Source organism: Ursus arctos, unplaced genomic scaffold (genome assembly GCF_023065955.2).
Source record: "Ursus arctos isolate Adak ecotype North America unplaced genomic scaffold, UrsArc2.0 scaffold_19, whole genome shotgun sequence".
In the NCBI taxonomy this organism is placed as follows: Eukaryota; Metazoa; Chordata; class Mammalia; order Carnivora; family Ursidae; genus Ursus; species Ursus arctos.
In genome coordinates this window covers 44,947,339-44,972,770 of record NW_026622863.1, presented here as the reverse complement: position 1 = coordinate 44,972,770, position 25,432 = coordinate 44,947,339, and the positions used below count along the sequence as shown (strand labels likewise).

Here is a 25,432-nt window from a genome sequence, read left to right as displayed (position 1 = left end):
AAGGCAGAGCCTGTGGGGCGGGGGTGGCAGCAGGGCTGCGTCAGGTGGCAGGGGCACCATGGCCACCATCCAGTCCGAGACCGACTGCTATGACATCATCGAGGTGCTGGGCAAGGGCACCTTCGGGGAGGTGGCCAAGGGCTGGCGGCGAAGCACAGGCGAGATGGTGGCCATCAAAATCCTCAAGAACGACGCCTACCGCAACCGCATCATCAAGAACGAGCTGAAGCTGCTGCGTTGCATGAGGGGTCTGGACCCCGAGGAGGCCCACGTCATCCGCTTCCTCGAGTTCTTCCACGACGCCCTCAAGTTCTACCTGGTCTTCGAGCTGCTGGAGCAAAACCTTTTCGAATTCCAGAAGGAGAACAACTTCGCGCCCCTCCCTGCCCGCCACATCCGCACGGTCACCCTGCAGGTGCTCAGAGCCCTGGCCCGGCTCAAAGAGCTGGCGATCATCCATGCTGATCTCAAGCCCGAAAACATCATGCTGGTGGACCAGACCCGCTGCCCCTTCAGGGTCAAGGTGAGTGCGGCGGCCCTGGCACGGCCACATCCCTCGTTCTTGTCTTCTTCCAGCTTCCCCAGCCCTGGACACTCTCCTGTCGCTAAGGTCTCCCTTGTCCCACCTCCCGGCTTTGGGAGGTCGCCCCTTCCCTGCCCACGATGCCTCTCCCCACCTCCTGGCCCTAAAATCCTCCCCATCTCCCTGTCCCGATTCTGACGTCCTCTCTGTCCCAGACCTGGGACCTCCCCCTTCTTCTCCAATTCATAGTTCAGCTCCTCTAGCCCTGTCCTGTCTATGTGGGGCTGACATTCTCATGGGGGAAACAGAGTCACAAAGATAAGTGAGTCAGATGTGGTATGCGAGTGAGAAGGAGAAAAGATAAAGCAGGGAGGAGGAGGACGTGGGGTGCTGATTGGTGGTGGCGGTGTGAGTGAGATTGTAGACACAGCGGTCAGGGAGCACTCACTGAGAAGGAGACATTTGAGCAAAGTCCCAAAGGAAGGAGGTAGCCCAGTAGACATCTGGGGAAAAGCATCTGGGTAGAAAGAACAGCTAGTGCAAAGGCCCTGAGGTAGGAGTGATCTGAGTATATATGTTTGAGAAGCACCCAGGAGGCCAGGGTGGCTGAAGCAGAGTGAGAAGAGGAAGGATATGGGATCAGGGAGGTGACGGGGCCAGGTCACACAGGGCCTTGTGGGCCACAACGAAGACTGGGTTTATTCTGTGTAAGATGGGGCCACAGGAAGCTTCTGAGCAAAGAGGGGCCGTGATCTGGCTCAGGTGTTCCCAGGGTCCCTCTGGCTGCACAACAAGCCGTTGTGAGGGGCAGGAACGGGAGGCTGCTCCGCTCCAGGTGGGAGGCCTGGGTGTGGGGATGGAGTGGGGCAGTGGGAGGAAGGGACATGGTGGGTTCTAGGTAGGTGTGGAGCTACTGACAACAGGATTTGCTGACTGATCTTATGTGAGGTAGAAGCAAGGGCTTCACTGGAGATGAGAGCCTGATGGCCCGAGCGACTGGACGGATGGGAGCGCCATTCTTTATCACAGACATTTTGTTCATTAACGAACATTTACTGAAGACCTGCTCTGGACCCGAACCTGTGCTGGGCACACAGAGGCACCCCCTAGGCATGTCACAGGCCTCTGGGCTCCCCCATCCCAGCCCCAACCCCTCTGCCCAGCCCCCTATCCCAGCCCATTCATCTGCTCTGGACCCCCCATCCCAGCCCCAGCTCCTCTGCCCTGGACCTCTGCCTGTGCCCCCCATCCCAGACCTGGCCCCTCTGTCCACTTCTGGGTTTGTTACTGTCTGGTGAAGGGTCTGCGCTGGGAGCAGGCAGGTCAGTTTTGGTCACCACTGTGACCTTGGCATCTGCCCGCACAGTGCTGCGGTGAGATCAAGGCTAAATGAAGGTCGAAGTCACAGGGAGATGGGCACGCGGGAAAAGGCAGCTCATTTTGACCCAAGAGATGGAAGAACAGAGCCCCAAGGAAGAAGGGACTCCCACAAACGTAGCAGGAGACAGATAGGACAAATCCACAACACCTGGCCAGCATTGGCACCCCTCCTGAGTCTGTGGAACGAATGAAGAACGGATTTCGTGAACACTGAGTGGCCCAGGTCCCTTATGCTCTGAGATTCAGGCCTCAGCCGTCTGCACTCAGAGTGCAGGTTGGGAACCACCCCATCGTGGGGCACCTGGAAGGCTCAGTGGTTTAGGCGTCTGCCTTCCGCTCAGGTCATGATCCCAGGGTCCTGAGATCGAGTCCCTCATCGGGCTCCCTGCTCAGCGGGGAGTCTGCTTGCTCTTCTACCTCCCTCCTGTTCATGCTCTCTCTCACTCTCTCTCTCAAATAAATAAATAAAATCTTTTTAAAAAATCCCATTAGACCACCTTCTGCAAATAGAAGGTGAGGGATGGCTGAATGAAAAGCAGAGAAACTCAGAGGGGGAAACTGAGGCAGGGATCAAGATAGAGTCTTGGCGATTCAGAGCGAAAGTGGTACAGGGCGCCTCCCAGTGGCATCGGGAGAGAAAGACGTTCAGCCAGCCACAGCGCTAATACAGCGGGTGTTCCGCAAGCCCCGCCCTGTTCCGAGGGCCTGTGAGGGGTGTTAACGGCGCCCGCTGAGGAAGACTGAAGAGGGCGGGGCTTCAAGGAGGTGTCTTCCTAGCAGGTGACACAGAGATGGAGACAGAGAGAGATATGGAGAGATGAGAGACACAATGAACAGGCAAGCAATGAAGGGGCAAAGAAAGAAGAGAGATGCAAGAAAGGGGCAGAAAGAAGAATAGCAGGGATGTAAAGCCCATTCATTCATTCATTCACTCCTGACTGAGGCCCTAACTGCGTGCCGGGCAGTGTTTGAGGCAGCTAGGCATGCAGCAGAGAACAGACAAAATCCCCACCCGAATGGGACTGGCATCCTAGCTGGGTAAAGAGACAATGAACTCAACGAAAAGGTAAAACACATGGGATGTGAAATGGTGTTAAGAGTTCTGAAGAAAAGCAGGGTGCCAGGAACGGGGATAGGAACGGGGGGGGGCTATTTTTTATAGGATGGACAGGGGAGGTCTCACTGAGGTGACATTTGAGACCTAAGATGAGGGAGCCGTGTGGACATCTGGGGGAAGAGCATGCTAGGCAGAGGGAACGGTCAGTGCAAAGGCCCTGAGCTGGGAATGTGCCTGGCTTGTGCAAGGGACAGTGAGACACCTGCGGGAGAGGGAAAGCAGGAGGAACTGAAGCCAGAGAGGTGATGGGTGATGGGACAGATTGCTTGAGCCTTGGGGGCCGCTGTGAGGACGTTGGCTTTAATCACAGGATGTGATAAAGCCACAGGGGGATTCTGAGCAGGGGAAGGATGTAATCAGACTCAGATGTTCACAAGATCCCTCGGGGGCGCGTATGACGAGCAGACTTCAGCACAGAGGGAAGGAGCAGGGAGACCAGCGAGGAGGCCACTGAAGCTGATGGAAGATAGGGTGGCGCGGGGGGAGCCGAGGCTGGAATGCAGAGGGTGCCGATTCTGGATCCATTCAGAAGGTGGAGTTGACAAGATTTGCTGATGGACAAGGAGTGGAGTGAAAGACAGAGAGGGGTCCTAACCTTCATATGCATAAGTTCTAGTGGAAAGAAACAAACACACAAAACCAGAGACAAAGACGGGGTGAAGACAGGGACATAAATAAGAGATAAAGACTCGCAGACACAGGGACAGTCAGATGGCAAATGCAGAAGGACACTGGCGAGAGCCACAGGGGAGACCTAGATCGGTTGTCCCTGACCCCTGCCTTGCTCACCTGCCTCCCCCCCCCCCCCCACCCCAGGTGATTGACTTCGGCTCAGCAAGCATTTTCAGCGAGGTGCGCTACGTCAAGGAGCCATACATTCAGTCGCGCTTCTACCGGGCCCCTGAGATTCTGCTGGGGCTGCCCTTCTGCGAGAAGGTGGACGTGTGGTCCCTGGGCTGTGTCATGGCCGAGCTGCACCTGGGCTGGCCCCTCTACCCGGGCAACAACGAGTACGACCAGGTGCGCTACATCTGTGAGACCCAAGGTTTGCCCAAGCCCCACCTGCTGCACGCCGCCCGCAAGGCCCACCACTTCTTCAAGCGCAACCCCCACCCCGATGCCAGCAACCCCTGGCAGCTCAAGTCCTCAGCCGACTACCTGGCTGAGACCAAGGTATGGGGGATGGGGGGCAGACGGGGCAAGGGCAGGTGATGTGTGGGCTGCTGCATCGAGAAAAAAATCTAGGCTAGGCCTCAGAGAGGACTGGAAATTTAAGGGTCAGCTCAAATCACAGCAAGTCACAGCAAGAGAGATGTGGGTGAGACCCAAGGTGGCCCGAAGTATATGGTGGCTCCTCCGAGTCTCATGGCAAGGGGTCGGTAAGCTAGTGTAGCAAGCAGGTTCCACCGCTGGGAGGCCTGGCGGGCTGGGCTTGTGGGTGGGGGCCGCAGCAGCAAGAGGGATCTGGATTTGACTTCAAGGAGGACTAGAGGTTGAGGGCAGCTCCTAGGCTGGCAGCTGGTGGGGGCTGGACCCATGGCTCTGGAGAGGACCGGAGGTCTGGGGGAGAAGTGAAACTTGGCTCAGTGAGACTGGGTGAGATGGCAGGAAGACCAAAGAACCCAATCTGGTACATTTCCTGAAGCCGTAGGAGCGTCACACCAGAGGGGCTCCGCTGTTAGGGAGGAGGTATGGCCGTCCCCGCAGCAAGAGAGCTCCAGGTCCCATCATGGGCAGAACTAGAAGTCTAGGTTCAGGTGTGTGGACTTCATAGCAATGAGAGAGTTCTGGACCAGACTGGAGGGCAGACTGGAAGCTGGGGGGAGGGGGTGGTCATACACGGGCCCCCCTGCAGAAGCACCCGAGGCCCAAGGCCCGGACTCGACGTCAACCCCGTGCCCACCGTGTCCCACCAGGTGCGCCCCCTGGAGCGCCGCAAGTACATGCTCAGGTCGCTGGACCAGATTGAGACAGTGAACGGTGGCGGGGCAGCCAGTCGGCTGACCTTCCCAGACCGCGAGGCGCTGGCGGAGCACGCTGACCTCAAGAGCATGGTAGAGCTGATCAAGCGCATGCTGACGTGGGAGTCGCATGAACGCATCAGCCCCAGCGCAGCCCTGCGCCACCCCTTCGTGTCCATGCAGCAACTGCGCAGCGCCCACGAGACTACCCGCTACTACCAGCTCTCGCTGCGCGGCTGCCGCCTCTCGCTGCAGGTGGAGGGCAAGCCGCCCACGCCGGCCGTGGCTGCTGCGGAAGACGGGCCGCCCTACTACCGTCTGGCCGAGGAGGAGGAGGCCGTGGGCGTGGGCAGTGTGGTGGGCGGCGGGCCCTTCTTCTGCGAGGAGAAGGCGCCGGGCGTGCAAAGGGCCATTGATCAGCTGGATGACCTGAGTCTGCAGGAGGTGGGGCGAGGGCTGTGGGGCGAGACCCGAGCCGACGTGGTTCCTGACATGCTGGCCCCACTCAAGGCAGCCGCCGCTGGCCGCCGGGTGCCCGACTCGGGCCCCGAGCCCATCCTGGCTTTCTACGGCAGCCGCCTGGCAGGTCGCCACAAGGCCCGCAAGGCACCCGCGGGCTCCAAGTCTGACTCCAACTTCAGCAACCTCATCCGGCTGAGCCAGGCGTCCCCTGAGGATGACGGGCCGTGCCGGGGCAGCGGCTGGGCAGAAGGAGAGCGCCGCGGGGCCTCGGCCGAGCCGCCCACGCTCCCGCAGCGGGATGGGGATGGACCAGGCATCAAGGATATGACCATGGATGCTGACGTAAGCCCGGGGGCCGGCCGGGCTGCGGGTGGTTCTGGGATCAGGGCCTCCCCGAGCTCCAGGATAGGGGGTACAGTGAACCAGCCCCCCCCCCCCATCTGCATTGCCTGCTGCTGGCTCGGGGTTCAACACATACTAGTCCACTCTTAGGATGTGACGAGGTTCGGCAAACACTAACCCACATTCAGGATAGGATTAGGACTTGATATGGCTCAGCGTACACTGACCTGTATTCAGGATATAACATTCAGCACACACTAACCCCCCTTACGAGGTGATAAGGCTCTGCACACTCTGGTCACTTCAGGGTATAAGGCTCAGCACACACTGGTCACTTCAGGATATGAGGCTCAGCACACACTAACCTACTCTTAGGCCGTGATGGGGCTCAGCCCGTACTAATCCACCGGCAGGCTGTAAGAAACTCCGAAGGCATTCATCCACCTCCAGGAGGTGACAAAGGCCTGGCACTCAGAACAAGGCCTTAGCAGGGGCTCACCCCCTCTCAGGAAGAAGCGACAAAGCCTCAGAGACACTAATAGTCCCTCAGAACCCACTAGGGTCTCCACACACACTGTTTGAGCCCCGAGTTGCGATGAGGGCTCGGGACCTACAAAATCACCCTCAGGAAGTGACAGGGATTCAGTTGGGACTGGAGAGAGTCCAGGAGGGGCAGGCTGGTGGTTCCCAAGGCTGGGGGCTCCTTGGCTGATGGTCCTTTCTTCTCCTCCCCAACAGAGGCCGGGCCCTGAGCTCTTCGACCCCAGCAGCTGCCCTGGGGAATGGCTGAGTGAGCCAGACTGGACCCTGGAGGGTGTCAGGGGGCCACGGGCTCAGGGGCTCCCGCCCCGCCACACTCACCCGCATGGTCCAGCCCGGGCCACCAGCTTTCTGCAGCACGTCGGGGGGCACCATTGAGGGTGACCCCACCCCTGCCCATCCTTGGGGGCTGCGCTAGCTGGGCTGGCATCCCCTCCTCAGAAGCCATTTCCTGAACCCACAAATTATTCTTACAGAAAGACAGTTATCCAGAAACACCCCATTCCCTTTGCCCATGGTGCATGCCAGCACACACCCCCCGAACACAGGAGGGCCTTGGGGTCTGGCCCGTGGCCCCCCCCACCCCGGGCCAAAGGGACACAGGAAGGGGGCTGCCCCCGCTGGCCCTGAGCATGCCCTCGGCCCTGCTGCCTCTGCCTATTTCAATAAAGAACTGTTCTGCAGCTCTGCTTGAGGCCTGGACTGGAGCTGGGGTGGGGTTCAGGTGGGCGCCCGGGGCCCTGCTCTCCAATGCTGCTCTCAGCCGGCCCCTGGCTCAGGCTGGAGGCTGGGCTGCCATCCCCCTGCTTGCACACTGTCCCATCCCCTAAATATGCTAAGTGCTTGGCACAAGAGAATCCACGCTCGGAACATTCCCTGTGTCCAGCAGGGGCCAATGCGAGCTTGCCAAATGCCAAGGTCTCATCTGTTGACCTCCCCTTGCCACGTGTATGGGCTTGGCATGCCCTCCCCCATGCTTGGGTCATGGTAACGTGTAAATTCCCTTGGCAGGCATAAATTCATGCTTGGTGCACACTCTGGTGTTGGGACATGCGAGGCCACCCGTGGGAGCCGGTGACGGTTCAGTGCGTGCCCATCTGGGAACATGATGAGTGGAGAGCCAGCCTGCGCTGGCTACGCGAGGCTCAGCTCCCGTGGTCACACGCTCCATGCTCAGCACATACTGGCTCAGGTGCATTGCACACTCGGGGCTCAGCACATGCCAAATACATGCTAAGGGCATAGCACATGCTGTGGCTTCAGGCCATGCCAAACCACACTGGTAACACGCCGAGGGCTCTGCAAACACGGTCTCCAAGAGAGGAGCATGCCGGCATCCCCTACCCGACGCCCCACTTCATATCACTCAGTCAGCCACAGGCTGTACAGACAAGTAATTTACTTCTTGTTATAACCTTGAGCCCTCTTTGCCCTGGAAAGTGGGGTGGGCCAGGGGGCCGGGCCCAGCATGCACCCCCATTTCTTCGGGGGCTGATCCCTCCCCCAGCTGGGCTGGGTCCTGGGGCCGCAGCATCAGGCCGGCAGGGGCGGAGATAGAGGTGGGACAGCAGGGGAGAGCCAGGGAAGCCACGATGGGGCACACAGAAGCGGGGGCACGGGGACAGGGGCCAGGACCCAGGATATCTGGGTCCGCGGGGGCCTCGCAGGCCTTGGCCTGTCTGCCGGACCGGGGCCTCACAGCAGGCGACAGGCGTTGCCCACGCTGTCGGCTGAGGTGTCAAGGTCATGGCTGTAAGGGGAGTCCCAGTCCCTCAGGAAAACGGCCTCCAGCTGGCTCCTCAGGCCCCCCCGCCCATTCTGCGTCACCAGCAGCGAGGTGCCCGCCGTCTCCGTGAAGTAGCTGCCAGACCAGTTAGAGGTTCCTGTGGCGGGGGGCAGAGAGTCAGAGCCCGGAGCTGTGCGAGGCCTCCCCTTCTGTCCCCCTGGCGGTGCTCGGGACACTCACCAATGTAGGTGGCCCGTTCAGTCACCATATACTTATTGTGGTTGACACGGGCGTATGGGATTCGGGCCTGGCTCTCATCCGCAGGGACCACAAAGAGTTTCTGAGTGGGAGGGGAGAATGGGAAGGAACGTGAGCTGCAGGATGGGGGTGGAGAAGCCCCAGGGTCTGCGTGGGGGAGGGGAATCAGCAGGACTGGGGACGCAGCTGCTTCCGCTGGACCCCCTGGAGCCAGAACAGGGCCCAGCGGAGGGGGGTATCAGTAACAGTGGCTGAAAGGGAAGACCCAGGTGCCTCACTTGTCACTCCTTCTCGTATGGCTCCTATTCGTCCCTTAGGTCTCGCCTCAGATGTCCCCTTTTCCAGAAAGTCCTCCTCGACCCCCCCCCCCACATACACCCAGGCTGGGGCAGAGGCTTCCTCTGGGCGCCCCTATCCTGGCCATGAAGCCACCTCCATCTGGGCCCTGCCCCCTCTCCCCGTGTCCCGCCATCCTGGCCCGACTTGGGTTCTCCCCATCATGGCACGGTCTTGTCCCTCGGGGTCAGCCCTGTCAGGGAACAGGTGAGCTCCACGAGGGCTGTGGGCCCTGCACAAGGGCTGAGGGGTGGGTCTGGGGTGGGTGCTTACCACCTGGATATCGGAGTGGGTGTGGTTGTCACGCAGGGCAGCCAGGGAGAGCAGGAAGGCCCGCATGGACGGCTCAGAGTGTCCCCAGCAGCTGATCAGCAGGCGTACCTTGACGCCCCGCTCATAGGCAGCCCGCCGCAGCCCGTCGTCAATGGCAGGCCAGAACCTTGGGGGCGGGGGTGCAGGATTCAGAGGGCAGCTTTACCTGCGGCCCTACCCGGAGCTTCAGAGAGCCTGCATTAGCTTCGAGGCACCCTTAAACCCCAAGGCCGCCCCATCCCTGGCTCCCAGCCCTGTTCCTACCTCCTCCCATCCCACCTGCCCTATCCTGCCTCTGGCTCCCATTCCTGCCCCAAGCCCCTCATCCTGTCTCCAGCCCATACTCTCTGCTCCCTAACTCTGGAAATCCCACATCCCGCACCCCCTGCCTCTGGAATCCAGTCCCCCGCCCCGCCCCCAATCCCAGGATTCTCATCCTTTTCTCTCTCCCCATCTCCTCTGTCTCAGAGTGTTTACACCCCCTCTCCCTGTCTCCTCTGCCTCTCCCTGTGGCTTCCTGCCATCTGTCCCTTTGTCTAGGTCCCCTGCCTGCTTTCTGGCCTTGTCACTCCCTCTCCCACTCATGGTGGGTCCCTGCCCCGAGCCCTGTCCATGAGGCAGCGGTACCTGTGCGGGTGGGAGAACTCCATGGTGGGCAGGTAGTTCATGACCGCGACGTAGATGAAACTCCGGGCATTGTCCACCACGTTGAGCAGGGCCTTCAGATCCGGGGTGCGGCCACTGGGACACAGTGGTGGGGGTGCACTCTGGGGGAAAAGGGACAGTCAAGATGTGTGCCCTGCCAAGGGTGCCGTCACCACAGAGCCCTTGTACAGACAGTTTGTCTCAAGCCAGGTCCTGTGGGTCGCGCTGAACCCTACAGCCTCCAGGAAGGGGAGGGATAATTGCCCCGTCCGTTTTATAGGTGAGGAAGCTGAGGCTCAGAGAGGGTGAGTGACTTGCCTAAGGTCACACAGCTGACAAATGGAGCCAGGATTTGAACCCAAGCTGTTTGGTTCCAGAATGTACACTCTAACACAGGGGTTCTGGACATAAGGGTCCTGGTCCAGCAGCAGCAGCATCACCTGGAGCTTGTTAGAACTGCAAATTCATGGGCTTCACTGCACATGGTCTACTGAACCGGGGGACTCGGGTGGGGCTCAGGGATCTGGGTTTTAACCAGTTGTCCCCATGCTTCTGTGCTCAGGTGTAAGGACCTCTCCTATCATCACCTGTGTCCCCGACTTGCTCACAGCCCACCCGGATGGCACTCCTTATGTGCCATTTAACACCAGGCCCTTTACCCTCCATCCTCGTGACAGATGAGCAGACTCAAGCTCTGAAGGGGAAGTGGCCATGGGGGAGCCCTTAACCTTCGGCGCGAGACCACTGGAGCAAAGGGCCCCAGTAAATCACGTGTCCCCGCATCCATGCGTCTCTGTGGCCCTCCACAATGCCTTTGGGCTTGGCCAGGTGACTCGCTCGGGGGGACGGAAGGGGACCCAGATTGGCCACCCCAAGTGGGGGAAATAGCACGAGCTGCAAATAGCAGTGCCGTGTGTACAGCGCTCAATATGTGCCACGGGCAAGAGAACTGTCCACGGTGATGGAAACGTTCTAGAGCCGCACCAGTCAACATGGCAGCTGTTTGCTACCTGGGCCTCCTGAGCTTGCAGTGTGGGTCAGTTTAATGCAGGAACTGAACTGTCAGCGATATTTAATCTTAACTGACTACAGCCGAACGCAGCTGTATTAGACATCACAGAGCTTCACTAGGGGCTCAGCGTGCATAACCCCAGCTGGACTTGCCCACTGGCCCTAAAGGTTCAGATAATTATTCTAGCCACCGTGGAGAGGAAACTGAGGCCTAGGGAGGTTAGGACATAGCCCCGGCCCCAGACCAAGCAGAGTGAGCAGGGGTGAGTGGTCGGAACCCTCTCCCCGCCCCAACACCGGGCAGGGCTAGACAGAGACTATGAGTGACCCGGCCCTTCCTCCCTAAGACTCACCGCCAGGTAGGCCAGAGCAGGGGTTCCATTGAGACAGATCTCCATTGGTGTCTCTTGATTGTAGCGGGTGTCATAGGGCCGGGGCCAGGTGGCTGGGATGGAGCTGCCCGGCTGGCCCAGGTACCAATAGGCCTCGAAGATCTTGGTCAGGTCCCGAGCTAGGCAGCTACAGTTGTACATGACCACTCCCAGCTCCTTGACCTGTGGGAGGGCGGCGCTGAGCCTCGGGGTGGTGGCCTGGTGCCCACGGGTGACATAACACCCACAGTCCCCCTCCCCACTTCCTGTCCCTTGCTCCTCAATCTCCCCATCTATCTGCCCCTCAGTCCTCCATCCCCCCACCCCCTGCCACCACCACTGGAACTGAAGTCCCGGGATGGGCATGAACTTGACTCAAGGCTAAAATCTTGCCAAGTTTTGGTAAAAATCATTTGGTTATTCCAAAGGGCCAGGTTTCCTGAACCTTCGAGTATGCTGTTGCTTCTACCCTCCACAGAACAAGCTCCTACTCATTCTTAGGACTCGGCTGACAGCCTCCTCCTCCAGGAAGCCTCTCTTGACTGCCCCAACTGTGTCAGGCATTCCTCTAGACTTTCACAGTCCCTTGGCTTTCCCTCATTTCTCTTTCTGGTGACACTGGACCAGGAAGACAGGCACTGGGGATGTCTCAGCCATGGCTGTGTCTTTACCATCTCCTCACAAGAGTTGGTAAGATTAGGGGCTTGGGAAATATTTGTTAAGTCAATAAACGATCACTGCCTAAGCTGTACCTTCTTTCCTGTCTTGTGCTATTCCTGGCAGATCCTTCAGTTGTCATATGAGTTGTCACCTCCTTTGGAAGACCTTCCCTGATACTCTGGCCTAGGTCCCCTATCCTGGCCCTAACCCTCTGGGCTGCCACTGCCTGGTGACCAGCCTGTCACTGCACTGGACTGGCAGTTCCCAGGGGTCCATCGCTTACCACCATGTTCCCAGCATCACCCAGGACAGGCCTGGGCTTAGAGCAGGCACTCAAGGAACTGAATAATGAAGGGCCAATCATTGGACAGGGCCTTGAATGCCCTGCAGAGGGGCTGGCAGCTGTCATCGGGGATCAGAACAAACCCCAGGCTTCCACGAGCAGGGGGAAGGCAGTGAGGGCTGGATTTGGGGGATGCACCCCAAAGAGATGCAAGTCGCCATACTCCCATAGAAACAGCTGAGTCATCAGGGCACCGAAGCCCACAACCGCCAGGATGAGGACCAGCAGGACCCAACGGGTTTCCTGTGGGGAGGAGGAGGTGGCGATGAGCCAGCCCACGGCGGGCAGCCCAGCCCATGGCGAAGGTAGAAAGGAAACCACCGCAGAGACTGGCCAGAGAAGACTCTGGGATTGAAGAGGGGTGCAGCTGGAGGCTGGGTGCCCTGTGGGGCAGGGAGCTGCCGGGGAGGGCGGGTGGGCAGGGTGCAGGCAGACCTGGGTCAGGGAGCGCCAGTCCATGTTGGCGCTGCCGATATAGAAGTGGGTCTGGTCCACCACCCAGAACTTGGTGTGCAGAACGCCGTGGGTCAGCTTCTGCATATCCACCATGCGCACCTGGGCACCTGTGACAAACAGCTGGTCAGGAGCCGGCGCGGGCAGCCCCAGGCCCAGCCCGCCCCCGGCCGCCCGGTAGCTCACCACTTTGCAGCAGGGCCTGCAGGTCAGCCTGTGGCTGGGGCCCATTGGGCTTGCTCACAGTAATGCGGACCTTCACACCTTGAGGGGCCAGGGTCTGCAGCTGCCGGAGGACCTCCTCACCCTGCAGAGAGGGGACAGCCTCTGAGGCCAGCTCTCCCACCCCAGGCAGCCCTCCCCAAAAGGCTGTTTGCCTCTTGGGTCTCAATGTGCGATCAGGAGTGAACAGGTTTTCCATTCGCCAGCACACCGAGGGATGGCTTTATAGGCTAAGCTATGAAAACCTTTCGTCTGTTTTAATTACCGGTGCTCTCGGCCCCGCCAGGGCCTCCCTGCCACTCCTGTCCTGCCAGGGCCTTCCCAAGATCCTGCCTTGGAAGCATCACTGCCTGGCACTGCAGGGGCCTCCAAGCACCTCGCAGGACGTTGGGGGGGATGGCACAGGCTGGGGGTCCGGGAAGGTATGGGTGAGGCTTGATGATGCCAACAACGGCCAAGGATTCCCTGTCTCCTACTGTGAGCCGGGCCCCACTCCAAGCCCCTTCACATCTGAACTCACCGATTTCTCATCACTCTCACGGATGAGGCAGGGCTGAGTATAATCCCCGAGGTGTGGAGGAGAAAACTGGGCACTGGAGAACTCAGGGGTGACGTTGGATTTGAACCCACAACACCGGCCTCCTATGGAGCCAGCGGGGGCTGGGTGCTCATATCATTTTTAACTTCTGTAATTATTTTTTTTCAAGCGGTGCTCGGGGAGCCCAACGGTTTTAATAAATGTTAAGCTCACTTCTGACAAAAAGAGGCAGCGGGGGGAGGAAAAAAGAAGGGACAGATTCAGTGTGTTTTGCAAGGAAGGGGTTAGTTTTCTGTTTTTTAAAAGTGTGCCTGCACACCGTAGGAGGATGTAAAGCGAACGCTTGGACAGGGCTGACCGTATCAGACGCTGCGCAGTCATTTGCATGGATGTGCCTGTTTTCTTCTCGGAAGGGTGACTGCTACCTACTGGCCCCATTCTACAGATCAGGAAACTGAGGGCTGAGGGGGTGAGGTGACCTGCCCAAGGTCACACAGCTGGGCAGTGACAGGCTGGCTTGAGGTTGGGCTGCTACTCACTCTGCTCCTTCCATTTCTTTGTGTGACTGGGTTTGGGGCAGCTTGTGGACGAGTGACATCTGTCCGCCTAATCCCTTGTAAGCGAACCCACACCCTGACATTCAGAGGCCTCCAGATGACCGTGACAAAGGCCCCCGGTCTAGAGGGCCATGTGAAGACAGGTGCTCCAACCCGCTGTGTGAGACATGCCCACCCGTCTCCCGGGCTGCAAGGGAACCCCCTTTACCACCCCACCTTCACCCCCCATGCTTCCCAGGTACCTGCTGGGCAGAGGGCTCCTGAGTGTGGGTGTCATTGTTGGTGAGGGTCCAGTAGAAGGAGGCGATGTCCAGACTGCTGTGGGCACCGGCGAGCAGGCCCAGCCAGGCCTGGCTGGTGGAGGGGTTGCCCGTGGAGGCATTGGGGAAGTCCAGACCCTCGGGAATGCTCTCCACCAGCACTGCTCTGGGGGGCGGGGGGGGGGGGGGCAGTGGTATCAGCCACAGAGGGCCAGAGACAACCGGCTGGAATCTGAGTGCTTACCTGTCTGCCCACTGAGGTTGGAAGACTGTGTGCGCCTATACTCAGGATTCTCTGTGTGTCTGTGCGTTTGTCTGTCTAGACGTGCAGAAGGAAAACTGTGTATGTAGATATCTGTGTGTGTGTGTGCGTGTGTATGTGTATCTGTCCACAGATGTGACGGAAGATGCCATGTGCATCCGTGTGTGCCTGTCGATAGATCCAGACAGAAGATGATGCTGTGGCTGTCATGGGAACGGCGTTGGGGATGGAGGGAAGACCCTGTGACGGTGCACTTGGTGTCTGCGATCACCTCGGTCTGTCACAGGGAGTGGGTGGGGCTCAGTGCAGGCCCTGCTCAGTGTGTAAGTGTCTGTGCGTGGCCTGGCAGGGCTCCTCCCCGCGCCCTCCGAGGCCCCCCTCCTCAACTTACTCGCAGGGGTCATAGCAGGGGGCTGGGCGCTGGTTGGGCCCAAAGAGATGCAAGTCGCCGTATTCCCAGAGAAACAGCTGAGTCATCAGGGCACCGAAGCCCACAACCGCCAGGATGAGGACCAGCAGGACCCAACGGGCTTTCTGTGGGGAGAAGGAGGTGGCGATGAGCCAGCCCATGGCGGGCAGCCCGGCCCACGCTGGAGACGGGCTGAGGGTGGTGGTGAACTCCTACCTTCTCTGCAGCCTTCCAAGCCTCGATCTCATTCATGGGCAGCTCACTGGCAGGCTCCTCCGCAGGCACCTTCAGCTGGGGGATGGGGATGGCAGAGGGGGTGAAAGGGCAGCTTGGCGGGCGTCTGCCCTCCACTGCGCCCAGCCCCATCCCACTGGGCCCCAGATCCACCTACCTCCTGGTACATCAGTTTAGGCTTCATCTTGCCAGGCAGCCAGGGGATATGCCGAGCCCAGGCAGGAAAGTGGGTGTGTCAGGGTCTCCAAACTGTAGGGAACAAAAGCTGGGACTGTGGGGGTGTTCTGGGCCTTAGGGGAAGCAGATTAGTCTTGGGCTCACGAGATCCATTGGGTCTCCCCGTCCGCGATCACGGGGGCCAGTGGCATGGGGCCCGTCACCCCCAAAAGGAGGAAGCTGACCGCTGGTCAGCAGGAATTTCGAAATCCCTCAGGGTCTAACGCCTAGCTTTCTTCCCATCGGTCTATGCTGCCCACGCTGCCGCCCTGAACGCCCACCCTGCCCCCCTGAGCGCCCACACTGCTCCTCATTAATGGTCACGTTGCTCCCCATTAGCGTCTTCCCTTCTCTGAGCTCTAATCTAGACATTCCCCAAAAGACAACTCTGGATGGGGTCAGCGGAGCCCCAAATCTTTGCCTGGCTTTTCGCAACCCGGAGACCACCCAGGGAGCACTTTCCAGGTGGCTCCTCTGCCATCACCCTCAGGTACCCACCGGACAGCTCAAGCTGGGAGCCCGGGACTATCGGGGCCTCACCGCCAGTCCCCAGCCCATCCCCCTAGCCATCCTCCTCCACCTTACCCCGGAGGGGACTCGGCCTGACTCCGCAGGCGGCAGCTGCTACCTCCGCGGGGCCCCAGCTACTGCCCCAACAGGCTGAACAGGGGCGGGAGGAAGGAGGGGGCGGGCCCAGACTGGGCTCCGCCCACTGCAGCGGGGAGTCTGCGCAGTGCGCAGGCCGCCCCGGCTCACCGCAGGGAGAAGGGGGGCCGGGGTCCCCTAGATACGGTCCCGCCAACCTGGCCGGGGTGGGTGGAGTACATGGTTGGGGGATGGGTTTTGCCACCCCCCCATCCCCCCAGAGCCCCAGTGTGGGGTAGGGAAGCCCCGCAGGTAAAGAGAAAAAGGCACCCCACATCTTTCTTCTCCACAAACCTTGTGAATTTTTGTACCATGGGCATGTATTACCCAGTCAAAAATAAATAAAATTGTTAAAAGACGTATAAAATGAATGTCAACTATACTCAAAAAATTTTTTAAAAGCCTTATAAAATAAAATGGAGAGATGAAGGTTGAATAATACGATTTCTAGACGTAGCGAAAAAAATCAGCAGAAGACACAAACCCAAGCTACGGGGTGGGATGGGGGGAGAGCGGAGCGGCGGAAGGAGACGGTGGATTTTCTGCTGGAGTCTGTTTGGATAACAGTATTTGATTTCTTAAAAAAAGCCAACTGATATTTTGATAGGGATTTTTTAAATTTTGTCTCTGAAGTCCAGGCTCGGCTGGAAGGATACACAAGATTTCCCATTTCCCATCTCATATCTCCCAAGAAGGATTTAAGTCCACCGCTGGAGAAATGAATTGAAGAACCTTTCCCCGCCCACCTCTCCCAGTGAAAAGGGGGCAGCACGCTCTCCCCTCCATCCACGCAGGAAGTCAACAGATAAGTGCAGAAAAGCCTTATCGCTGAGAGAAGCAACAGCGTCAGAAGTGGCTGCCTCGAGAGTGGGCTTTGGGGTGGGTGAGGATTGCTTTTTATTGCACGCCTATTTTCTTTTTTAAAATTGTGCGATATAAGCGACTCACAGAAAAGTAGAGGAAGAAAAAAAATCTCTGCAGGTTAAGGAATAATTATAAAGCCAACACAGGTGTTGCCGCGTCCCACGGCATGCGCAGGCATTACCGTGATTTTAAAAAAGAAGGGAGAAAAAAGAAAATTCCAAAAGGGAACTAGGTTCTCCCCTCACCGGAAGATCCAGCCTAGATCTGAAAGGGTAATTTGGAAACCCCTTCCCACACAAGGTCTGATCCCAGACTGGCAAGAGCAGAGGACAGCTAGACCCCCTCCTCTTACTGCAGAGGGCCAAATGGATCCATCAAGAAATGGCAACAGATCAAGGTTATTTGGAATTCCAGAGGTCACCAGGAGAAGCAGAAGATAACAGTCTTAGGGGTGGCTGACCAGCAGGGTTGCCAGGTGGGGGAGGGGAGGCATGGGGCAGGAGATATTTGCCTTTTCTTTACCTGCGACGGCCCTGGTGAGAAATGTTCTATTTAAGAATATGGGGTTGGGGAGCGCCTGGCTGGCTCAGTCGGTAGAGCACGCGACTCTTGTTCTCCGGGTTGTGGGTCCAAGCCCCATGTTGGGGGTAGAGATTACTTAAAAACAAACAAAAACCTGGGGTTGGAACAGCAGGAGATTTAAAATTAGGGAAGATAAAATTAGCAAGAACAAAACCGAGGGAGAGGTAGGGCACGGAGGTTCAAGGGATGGGATGGGCACAGTAAGGCCAAGAACTGGGATGCCCACTAATACACCAAAAATAGGAAGAAGATAGATGGAGTTCATTTAAACTGCTAGCAACCTTTTGGCTTCCAGCTTGTACAGCGATTACGGGTCTAATAACAATGGGTTTAATTTTAACTTGCTATATTTTTATCAAAATACCCCTAAAGTGTTGAAAAAGAAGACTAGTGCTGGAGAAGTGGTTTAGACTGGATTAGATTACAAGGCAGTTAATACCAAGGATTCCAGAGCCAGATGCCTGATTTGAATATGAGCCTCAGCTCTTATGTGACTATTTGACCTTGAGAAATGACAGCGACTCTGTGCCTTAGTTTTCCCGTCTGTAAGATGGGCATGGTAGCAATAGTCCCTACTATTCATAAGGCTGTTCATTAATTTTACACATACTTAGTAGACACTGTGTACCAGGTGTTGTTTTAGGCACTGGAAATACCGCTGTGAACAAAACAGACACCAGGGAAGACAGATAAAAAACGATATAGTGAGTAAATTATACGTTAGAAGGTAGTATATGCCATAGAGAAGAAGGGCAGGGGTTGGGGTGGGGTTGGGGTTGTTTGCAATTTTCAATAAGAGGTATCTAGGGGTGCCTGGGTGGCTCAGTTCGTTAAGGGGCTGCCTTTGGCTCAGGTCATGATCCCGGGGTCCTGGGATCAAGCCCCAATGTTGGGCTCCCTGCTCAGCGGGGGTCTGCTTCTCCCTCTCCCTCTCCCTCTGCCCCCCGCCGTGTTGTCTCGCTTGCTTTTTTCTCTCTCAAATGAATAAATTTAAAAATTCTTTAATTAAAAAAAATGAGGAGGTCTGGGAGAGCCTGGCTGAGAGGGGAATACCACAGAAAACCTCAAGGAGGGGAGAGAGGGAGCTACATGGACTTCTTAGGGAGTGTTTCAAGCAGAGGGACCAGCCAGTGCAAAGGTCCAGAGGCTGGAATATGCCTGATGTGGGTAGGGAAGAGCAAGGAGGCCAGCGTGTCTGTAGTGGGGAGGGCAGTGGGGAAGAAAGCGTGATGAGTCAGAGAGGTGACAGGACCAGATTGTGCAGGGCTTCCTGGACTGTGGTGAGGAGGACAGGGCCACGGGTATGTTCTGAGCAGAGGAGAGACACGATCCGCCTTGGGTTTTGTAGTTGGTTGAATGATGGCCTCAAAAAAGGCATGTCCAACATGGCCATAATCTCTGGAACTTGCACATGTGAACTTAATTGTAAAAGGGGTCTTTGTAGATGTAATTAAATTAAGGATTTTGAGATGATATCATCCTGGATTATCTGGGTGGGCCTGAAATCCAACGACAAGTGTCTCTAAGAGACAGAAGAGAAGATACAGAGAAGACCACATGACCAGGGAGGCAGAGCCACCAGAATGTGGGAGAGGCAGGAATCCCCCAGGGCCTCAGGAAGGGGCATGGCCCTGCCAGCACCTTGACTTTGGATAGCTGGCCTCCGGTGCGGTGAGAATAAGTTTCGGTTGTCTTAAGCCACTCTGTTTATGGTGATTCATTATAGCAGCCACAGGGAACAAATACAGGTGTTTGCAGGCTCCCTCTGGCCGCGTGGGGGATGTGTGTGTGTGTGTGTGTGTGTGTGTGTGTTGAACTTATAAATCTGAGAAGTGACTCCTTTGAACTAACGGAATTAATACCTATCAAGTGTATAGAATGGACATCCAAGAGGTTCTCATAAATATGATTGTATCACAGCCAAAAAAAAGAAAAAAAGAAAAAGAAAAAAGAAAAAGAAAAGGCACCTTCCTCCCCCTTCCCCTGCCACCCCCAAGGCAAGATGCTTGCTTTCCATTGTAGGCCTTTAGTTACTATTTTTTTTTTTTTAATGCACATAGGACTTGTGTGGAAATTAAATTATGAGCCTCAGACTCCTAGCTGGGGTGCCCCTTCCTCCACACCACAGTCTCCAGAAAAAGACTATGGCCTCAGCTGGAGAAGTACCCAGCATCCCCATCTCCCCAGGTCCCTGGGTGGGGATGGGGGGTGCAGGGCAGGGTGAGAGTGAAGGTGGGCACGGGCTGCCGGACTGCCAGAACCGAGCTGACAGGTGCTGCCGTTTCCCTCAGCCCAGCTCAGCTCCTGAGTTCCCAGTAACCTAGAACCCCCACGGGGCTCCAGGGCAATGCCCCGGCTGGTCCTTATGCTGTTTCTTTGGTCGTGGGACACATCTCCGCCAGCAAGTGTGTCCCTCCCAGCCGAGAGGATAGCCCCAGCCCCTTGGCTTCTGCCCTGCCTGCCTTGGGGTGTGACACCGCAGCCCACAGAGAAGGAGGAACCAAAACCCACGGGGTTTCTGAGACACGTGCTGGGTCACAGGTTCCTGAACACCCCTCCCTTGGGTGGAGGCGGGAGATTTGATCCCTCCTTCATAGGCAGGGCTTTAGATCGCAGAATCCAGGGTTCAACTCCCACCTGTCATTCTTACTCAGTGACCTCAGGCATGGGGCTTTATTTCTCTGAGCCCTGCTGGCCAGTCTATAGAACGGGGATCATCTCATACTCAGCTCAGGGATCTCTGAATAGTTTAAGGGGGTGGGTCTCAGAGTCCCTCCACCGGCATCCAGATCTCAGCCGTGTGTTTCCGGGAATACAGGCTCCCTTCTCTGAGCCTTACTTTCAACCTCAGACCGATAGGGAGACGAACACATCAACCTCACATTTTTTGGAAGAGTCAATGAAGCGATCCATGGCAGAGAGGCAGACTAGCAAAGCCCCCAAACGAGCTTGCTGGTGAGATCTGTGTGTCCCCTAGTACTGTGTACATACTTTTATCACAGATAGACTTATGCGTCCCTTAAAAAAGCTAGTCTGTGTTTGGTTTATTTCTCTACTCCCTGGTGCCCAGCACATCATAACCACTCCATAAGTGTTTGTTGAAAACAGAAGAAATGGAGCAGCAGAATGGAAACCTTGGAGAAAAGACTTTCATACAGGTCTCTCTAGACCTAATGACATTTGTTTAGACACAGTGATAACTGGCATGTGCTCTAAGCCCAGAGCAGATGGGTAGTTGCCAATTACCGCCTTTTTTTTTGCCTGAGAGTTAAGTTCAAGGTCAATTTAAGATTGATTTGAGCCATCCGAGAGAGCTGCTGAAGCACCAGACAGACTACACCACAGGAAACATTTACGAACCTATGGACCTTTCGTATGGTCCAAAACAGAAATGTGTTTAAAAGGAGCTGATTTTCAGGGGCGCCTGAGTGGCACAGCAGTTAAGCGTCTGCCTTTGGGTCAGGGCATGATCCCGGCGTTATGGGATCGAGCCCCACATCAGGCTCCTCTGCTATGAGCCTGCTTCTTCCTCTCCCACTCCCTCTGCTTGTGTTCTCTCTCTCGCTGGCTGTCTCTCTCTCTGTCAAATAAATAAATAAAATCTTAGAAAAAAAAAAAGGAGCTGATTTTCACTTGATTGTCCAGACCCTTTCGGACTGAACAATCAGTTGTCTGAGGTCAAGTCTACAGAAAACAGAACAGAGCACTGGTTTTGTAAACTTTGGCTGGTTGGTTGGTTGGTTTTTAGCGGTAGAACCTTTATTTCAAAGGACCCCTAGAAGATGCCCTTCCTAGAGAGAGAAGATGCTTGGTCTGAAAAACAATTATATGGGTAAAAACAACAACAAAAAACCCCACCAAAAACAAAAAACCAACAAAACAACAAAAAACCACATCGTGACTGGTGAATATTTCGGAGTTGGAACTAAAAAATTTAAGCTGTTTCATCCCTGCTCAAAACCCCTCTGTGGCTCCCCACTGCCCTCAGAGCAAAGGGCAAACTTCTCACTATATCCTCTAGGGCCCAAAGCTGTCTCCAGCTCTCACCTCTTCCCTGAACTTCAGCTTTGGAAGTCCCATGGCCTTCTAGAAGCTTCTCCCCAGGGGTTCCCAAGGTCAGCTGTCTTATCCATCCCACAGGTCTCAGTCTGTGTGCCACCTTCTCCAGAAAACCCTCCCTGATTGCCCCAAAGCCCTGGGCCTCACCCTGGACCCTCCACAACTTGTCCACTTGACCTCCTGAGGGTCTCTCCCACACACTTCTTTTTTTCTCCCTTCCACGGCCTCAACCTGCCTTCTCCCACCTGGGTCCCCACTCCTGTCACCTCCCTTGGCTCCCAACCTCCACCCAGCCCTCCTAGTCCCCCCTCCATCTGAGTCAAACTCATCCCTCTCCTGCTCAAAAACGTCTCTATGCCCCCCGCCAGCCCCTGGGGTCCTCAGGACAAAGTCTCGGCTCCTCACTGTGGTTCCCAGAGCTCTGAAGGATCTCCCCTTGATAACCTCTTCTGCTTACTGTCTCACCACCCTTTATACCCCATCCATATTTAATATCTTTCAGTTCCTTGAACTGAAACCACACCTTTACCACCAAACACTCCCACAGCTGCTGCTCCTGCCCAGCACACCTTTCTCTTCTCTTCATGTCACTCATTCCTATCAGCTCCTGTGCCCCCTCCCCCAGGAAGCCCTTCCTGACTCCTGGGCTGGTCCAGATTCCCCCCTTTTGGGTTCCAGCAGTCCCTGGGCTTTTCCATCCCAGCCCTGACCCTTCTGCCTATGCTTCCCCAATCTCAGCCCTCCGGAGGGCTGGCACTACCTGGTGAGGAGTCTGCCCCACTGGCCTGTGAAACCCATGTGGGCAGTGCGGGGCTGTCTCAGTCACTGCTGTGTGCCCAGTACCACATAGCACAGGGACTGTACACAGCAGCGCCCCATTCATTCATCTGTTCATTCAACTAGTATTTGTTCAGTGACTACTTGCTGGTAAGGCCTGTGTAGAACCTGGGAATACAGCACAAAACAGAAAAAAAAAAAAAAACCCAAAAATCCTAGTAAAGATGACACTCTTTTGGGGGAGACGATAGAGGAATGAAACATACAGTATGTGCCTTGAGGAAAAATAAAGCAGGGGAGGGGCAGAGTGGCGTCACGATGGAAAATGGTTGATGTCTCAGCTCGAAAATAACACCATGCCGCTGCATATCTGGGGGCAAAGCATTGTCAGCCCCGTTTTTCAGGTGAGGCAGTAGGGGTCGGGGACATCTCTGCTCAGGTTGTACGGTATCAGTTTGTCGGTATGGAATTTGCGCCCAGAGCTCAGTTCTGTTCCGGGACACTACGATGTTGAACCAACTCATGAACAGAAAATAAGGCAGAATGTCTTTTCCTTGCCCCGCCCTCTCCCCTGAAGAGGGCAGAGCTCCTTGCTTACTGAGCCAGGTGCTGCTGGAAGCACCTCATGTATTTAATTTCTCACACCAGTCTCTTTCTTAGCCCTGTATAACAGATAAAGAAACTAAAGACCCAGAGAGGTCAAGTCATGGGCACAAAAGGACACAGCCAGGAAATGGTGGAGCCAGGATCTGATCCCAAACTGCCTCGGGGTCCCAGGTGTAGACAGCTGCCTCTCCTGTAGATCTGTGTGGCTGCCCGCCACCCCTCCCCGCCCTGCCCCCAATAGCACCTGAACCCAGAGGTGGCATTGGCTTCTCATGAACACTCCCAATGTCTCCTCCTCCTCTCCCTCCAAGTCTTTGAGAGGGACGTTGGAAGCTTTCTCCAAATATAAAGGATATGTGAGTGCAGCTTTAAGAAGACAACTCTGGCTCTCCTTCCAACCAGGCTGCTCTTGCCAATCCATCCTTGGTAGACGTTCAGGACCTGCTGCTGCTGTTTCACATCACATCAGATTAAGTCTCTCTTCTCCTCCAAATCCTCCCGTGGCTCCTGCCTCACTCAGGGTAAAGCCAAAGTCTTCTCCATGGTCCATGAAATCCAGACGATCTGCCCCCGCCCTCCTCTGGCCTCACCCCCACCCCTCTCCTCCTTCATGGGCTTCCTTGCTATTCCTTAAATAGTCAATGCATGCCCTGACCTCAGGGCCTTTGCACTTGCTGTTCTCTCTGCCTAAAATGCTCTTCCCCATAGAGCCACGTCACTCTCTCCCCTCCTTCAAGTCTTTGTTCAAATGTACCATCTCAAAAAACCTTCCCTGACCACCTTATCTAAAACTATAACCTTTACCATGTATTTCCAACCCTCTTCTGACACATCATAGAATCTACTTACCTGTTCGCTTATTGTTTCTTACCCCTGCTAGAATGTAAACTCCATGAAGCCAGGGATCTCTGTCTGTTTTGTTCATTGCTGTGTCCCCCATGCCTAGCACAGTGTTGGGCATGTAGAACATACTTAGTAAATATTTGTTGAATGAATAACTTGTGTTTTTATTCCCATATTGCAGATGCAGCAACTGAGGCACAGGGATGTGAAGCCACCTCTCAAGGCCATGCAACTACTTAAGTACTAAGTGCTAGCACCAAGACTGGAACCAGAGTTCCAGCTCTCAGGCACACATTGCTAACCACTGTCCCACACTGCCTCGCTAAGGCAAGCTGAGTGGATAAGATACTTACCTCTCTACCCAAGCATTCAGGGTTGCTGAGGTTTGACTGAGGTGTGCTGGAACCTGCCTCATCTCTCTGTACCCCTGATTCTAGAAGTTAAGAGAATCTGGGTCTAAGCTAGCTAGTCCCCCCCGCACCCCCCACTACTCCTGGACTCCCACTATAGCATCAGCTCAATGCTCTCATTTTGGGAGTGGCGGAACCACTCAATCCATCAAGGTAGAGATAGGGATTAAGTATTTACCCGAGCGAGGTTTGTAATGGCTGATGGGCCACCCCTTCAGGTGGGGTGACGTGGCAGAGATGAGAACATGGAGATTGTGACGTGGGGTGGCGTGGGGTGGTTGCCGTGGTAGAGGGTATCAGGATAAAGGGAGTGTACCGGCGCCATGGGAATGAAGAGGGCAGCTGAGGGGAAGGGGGGGGGGAGTGACAATGAAGAGTTGATGAAGGTGACTGCATGAGAGTGAGGATGACAAGGTTTTTAACATTATTAGCCCAAATCACCACGTCAAGCTGCGCACATCACAAGAATAAACTCGCAGAATCCTCACAATCATCCTTGACATAGGTGTCCTTGTGTGTGTGTTACAGACCAGGAAGCTGAGATTGCAAAGATGTGATCAGGTGGTCAAGGTTACCCGGAGGTTTCATGGTAGATCTGGGAGTCTGGCATCACCCCAGGAAACGGGCTCTAGTAGCCCATATGGTGGTGAGTATGTGAGAGGTGACACGGGAAAATGATGGAGACATGGCAGGAGGAAAAACAAGTGGAAGGCAGAGTGGCTCCTTATGAGGAAAACTAGGAGCATAAGGCATGGACGGTGACTGTCAGGAGCATAGGTGACACGGGAGGAATGGAGACATAAACGGTGAAAATGACATAAGGGAAGCGTGACTGCGATTTAAGGATTTGGTGACAGGAGGCGTGTGCGGGTGAACAGGGCTATGATGACGACTTACGAGAAGTGAGGACTTCATAAAGGAAAAATAGCAACAAAAGAGGGGGGCAGGCGACAGAAGGCGATGGCGGCATAAAGGGGGAAAGACTGCAACGTATGGTGGTAATGCGGGCTTAGAACGAAAGCGAATTAAGGGGGTTGACAGTGACATAAGTAGGGTGATGGCGGCAGAAGTGGGGTGGTGAACATTCAACCGGGATGCGACATAGGGGAGGGATGGCTACATAAAGGGACACTGGATGACATGAGGGGAGAAATGCATTACAGAGGGAAGGACAACACGAAAAGGGTAGCAGAGGCGCTGCGCCCCCAGATCGCACAGTACCTGCACTCCACGTCTCCCACTCCCGGACCCAGCCCAGCACGCACCTTCCAGGCTGGAGCCCCGCCCGGCCACCCCCGCCGCGCGCAGGCGCACTCCGGCAGGACTGCGGACCGGCGGGGGCCAGGTATGTGCCTTTCTCATTGGCCGCGCTCCTCGCTAGCGCGGGGCGGAGGGAAACGCCTGGGAGACAGGGGGGAGGTCACGTGACGGTTGCGGCCTCACTCTCGCTGGTGGCGGTCCGGCTGGCTAGAGCGGCCGCGGGCTGGTCGGTCCGGCTTCCGGTGGCG

General features: G+C 56.1%; 2 protein-coding genes across 7 annotated transcripts; one reads left to right on the top strand and one right to left on the bottom strand.

The window, feature by feature from the left end:
• Window positions 1-58: 58 nt before the first annotated feature.
• Window positions 59-7,008, top strand: HIPK4 (homeodomain interacting protein kinase 4). The gene is made up of 4 exons (XM_026482286.3): window positions 59-523; window positions 3,837-4,193; window positions 4,937-5,785; window positions 6,524-7,008. Exons 1-4 carry the CDS (start codon window positions 59-61, stop codon window positions 6,701-6,703), a joined length of 1,851 nt encoding a protein of 616 aa, XP_026338071.2. The 3' UTR covers window positions 6,704-7,008.
• Window positions 7,009-7,707: 699 nt separating this feature from the next.
• PLD3 (phospholipase D family member 3) lies at window positions 7,708-25,418 on the bottom strand. Of its 6 annotated transcripts, none has more exons than XM_044378240.3 (13): window positions 25,146-25,366; window positions 17,170-17,304; window positions 15,080-15,171; window positions 14,905-14,979; window positions 14,671-14,813; window positions 14,000-14,183; window positions 12,627-12,747; window positions 12,423-12,550; window positions 10,967-11,167; window positions 9,585-9,724; window positions 8,919-9,084; window positions 8,292-8,391; window positions 7,708-8,208 (listed from the first exon to the last, which is right to left on the bottom strand). In XM_044378240.3, the coding sequence occupies exons 3-13, from the start codon at window positions 15,104-15,106 to the stop codon at window positions 8,021-8,023; spliced, it is 1,473 nt and encodes a 490-aa protein (XP_044234175.1). In that variant the 5' UTR covers window positions 15,107-15,171; window positions 17,170-17,304; window positions 25,146-25,366; the 3' UTR covers window positions 7,708-8,020. The 6 variants fall into 6 exon arrangements, with proteins under 6 accessions (XP_044234175.1, XP_048079530.1, XP_057170378.1 ...); XM_048223573.2 differs by having other exon boundaries at window positions 25,190-25,364; XM_057314395.1 differs by having other exon boundaries at window positions 17,170-17,323; window positions 25,146-25,352.
• Window positions 25,419-25,432: the final 14 nt, after the last annotated feature.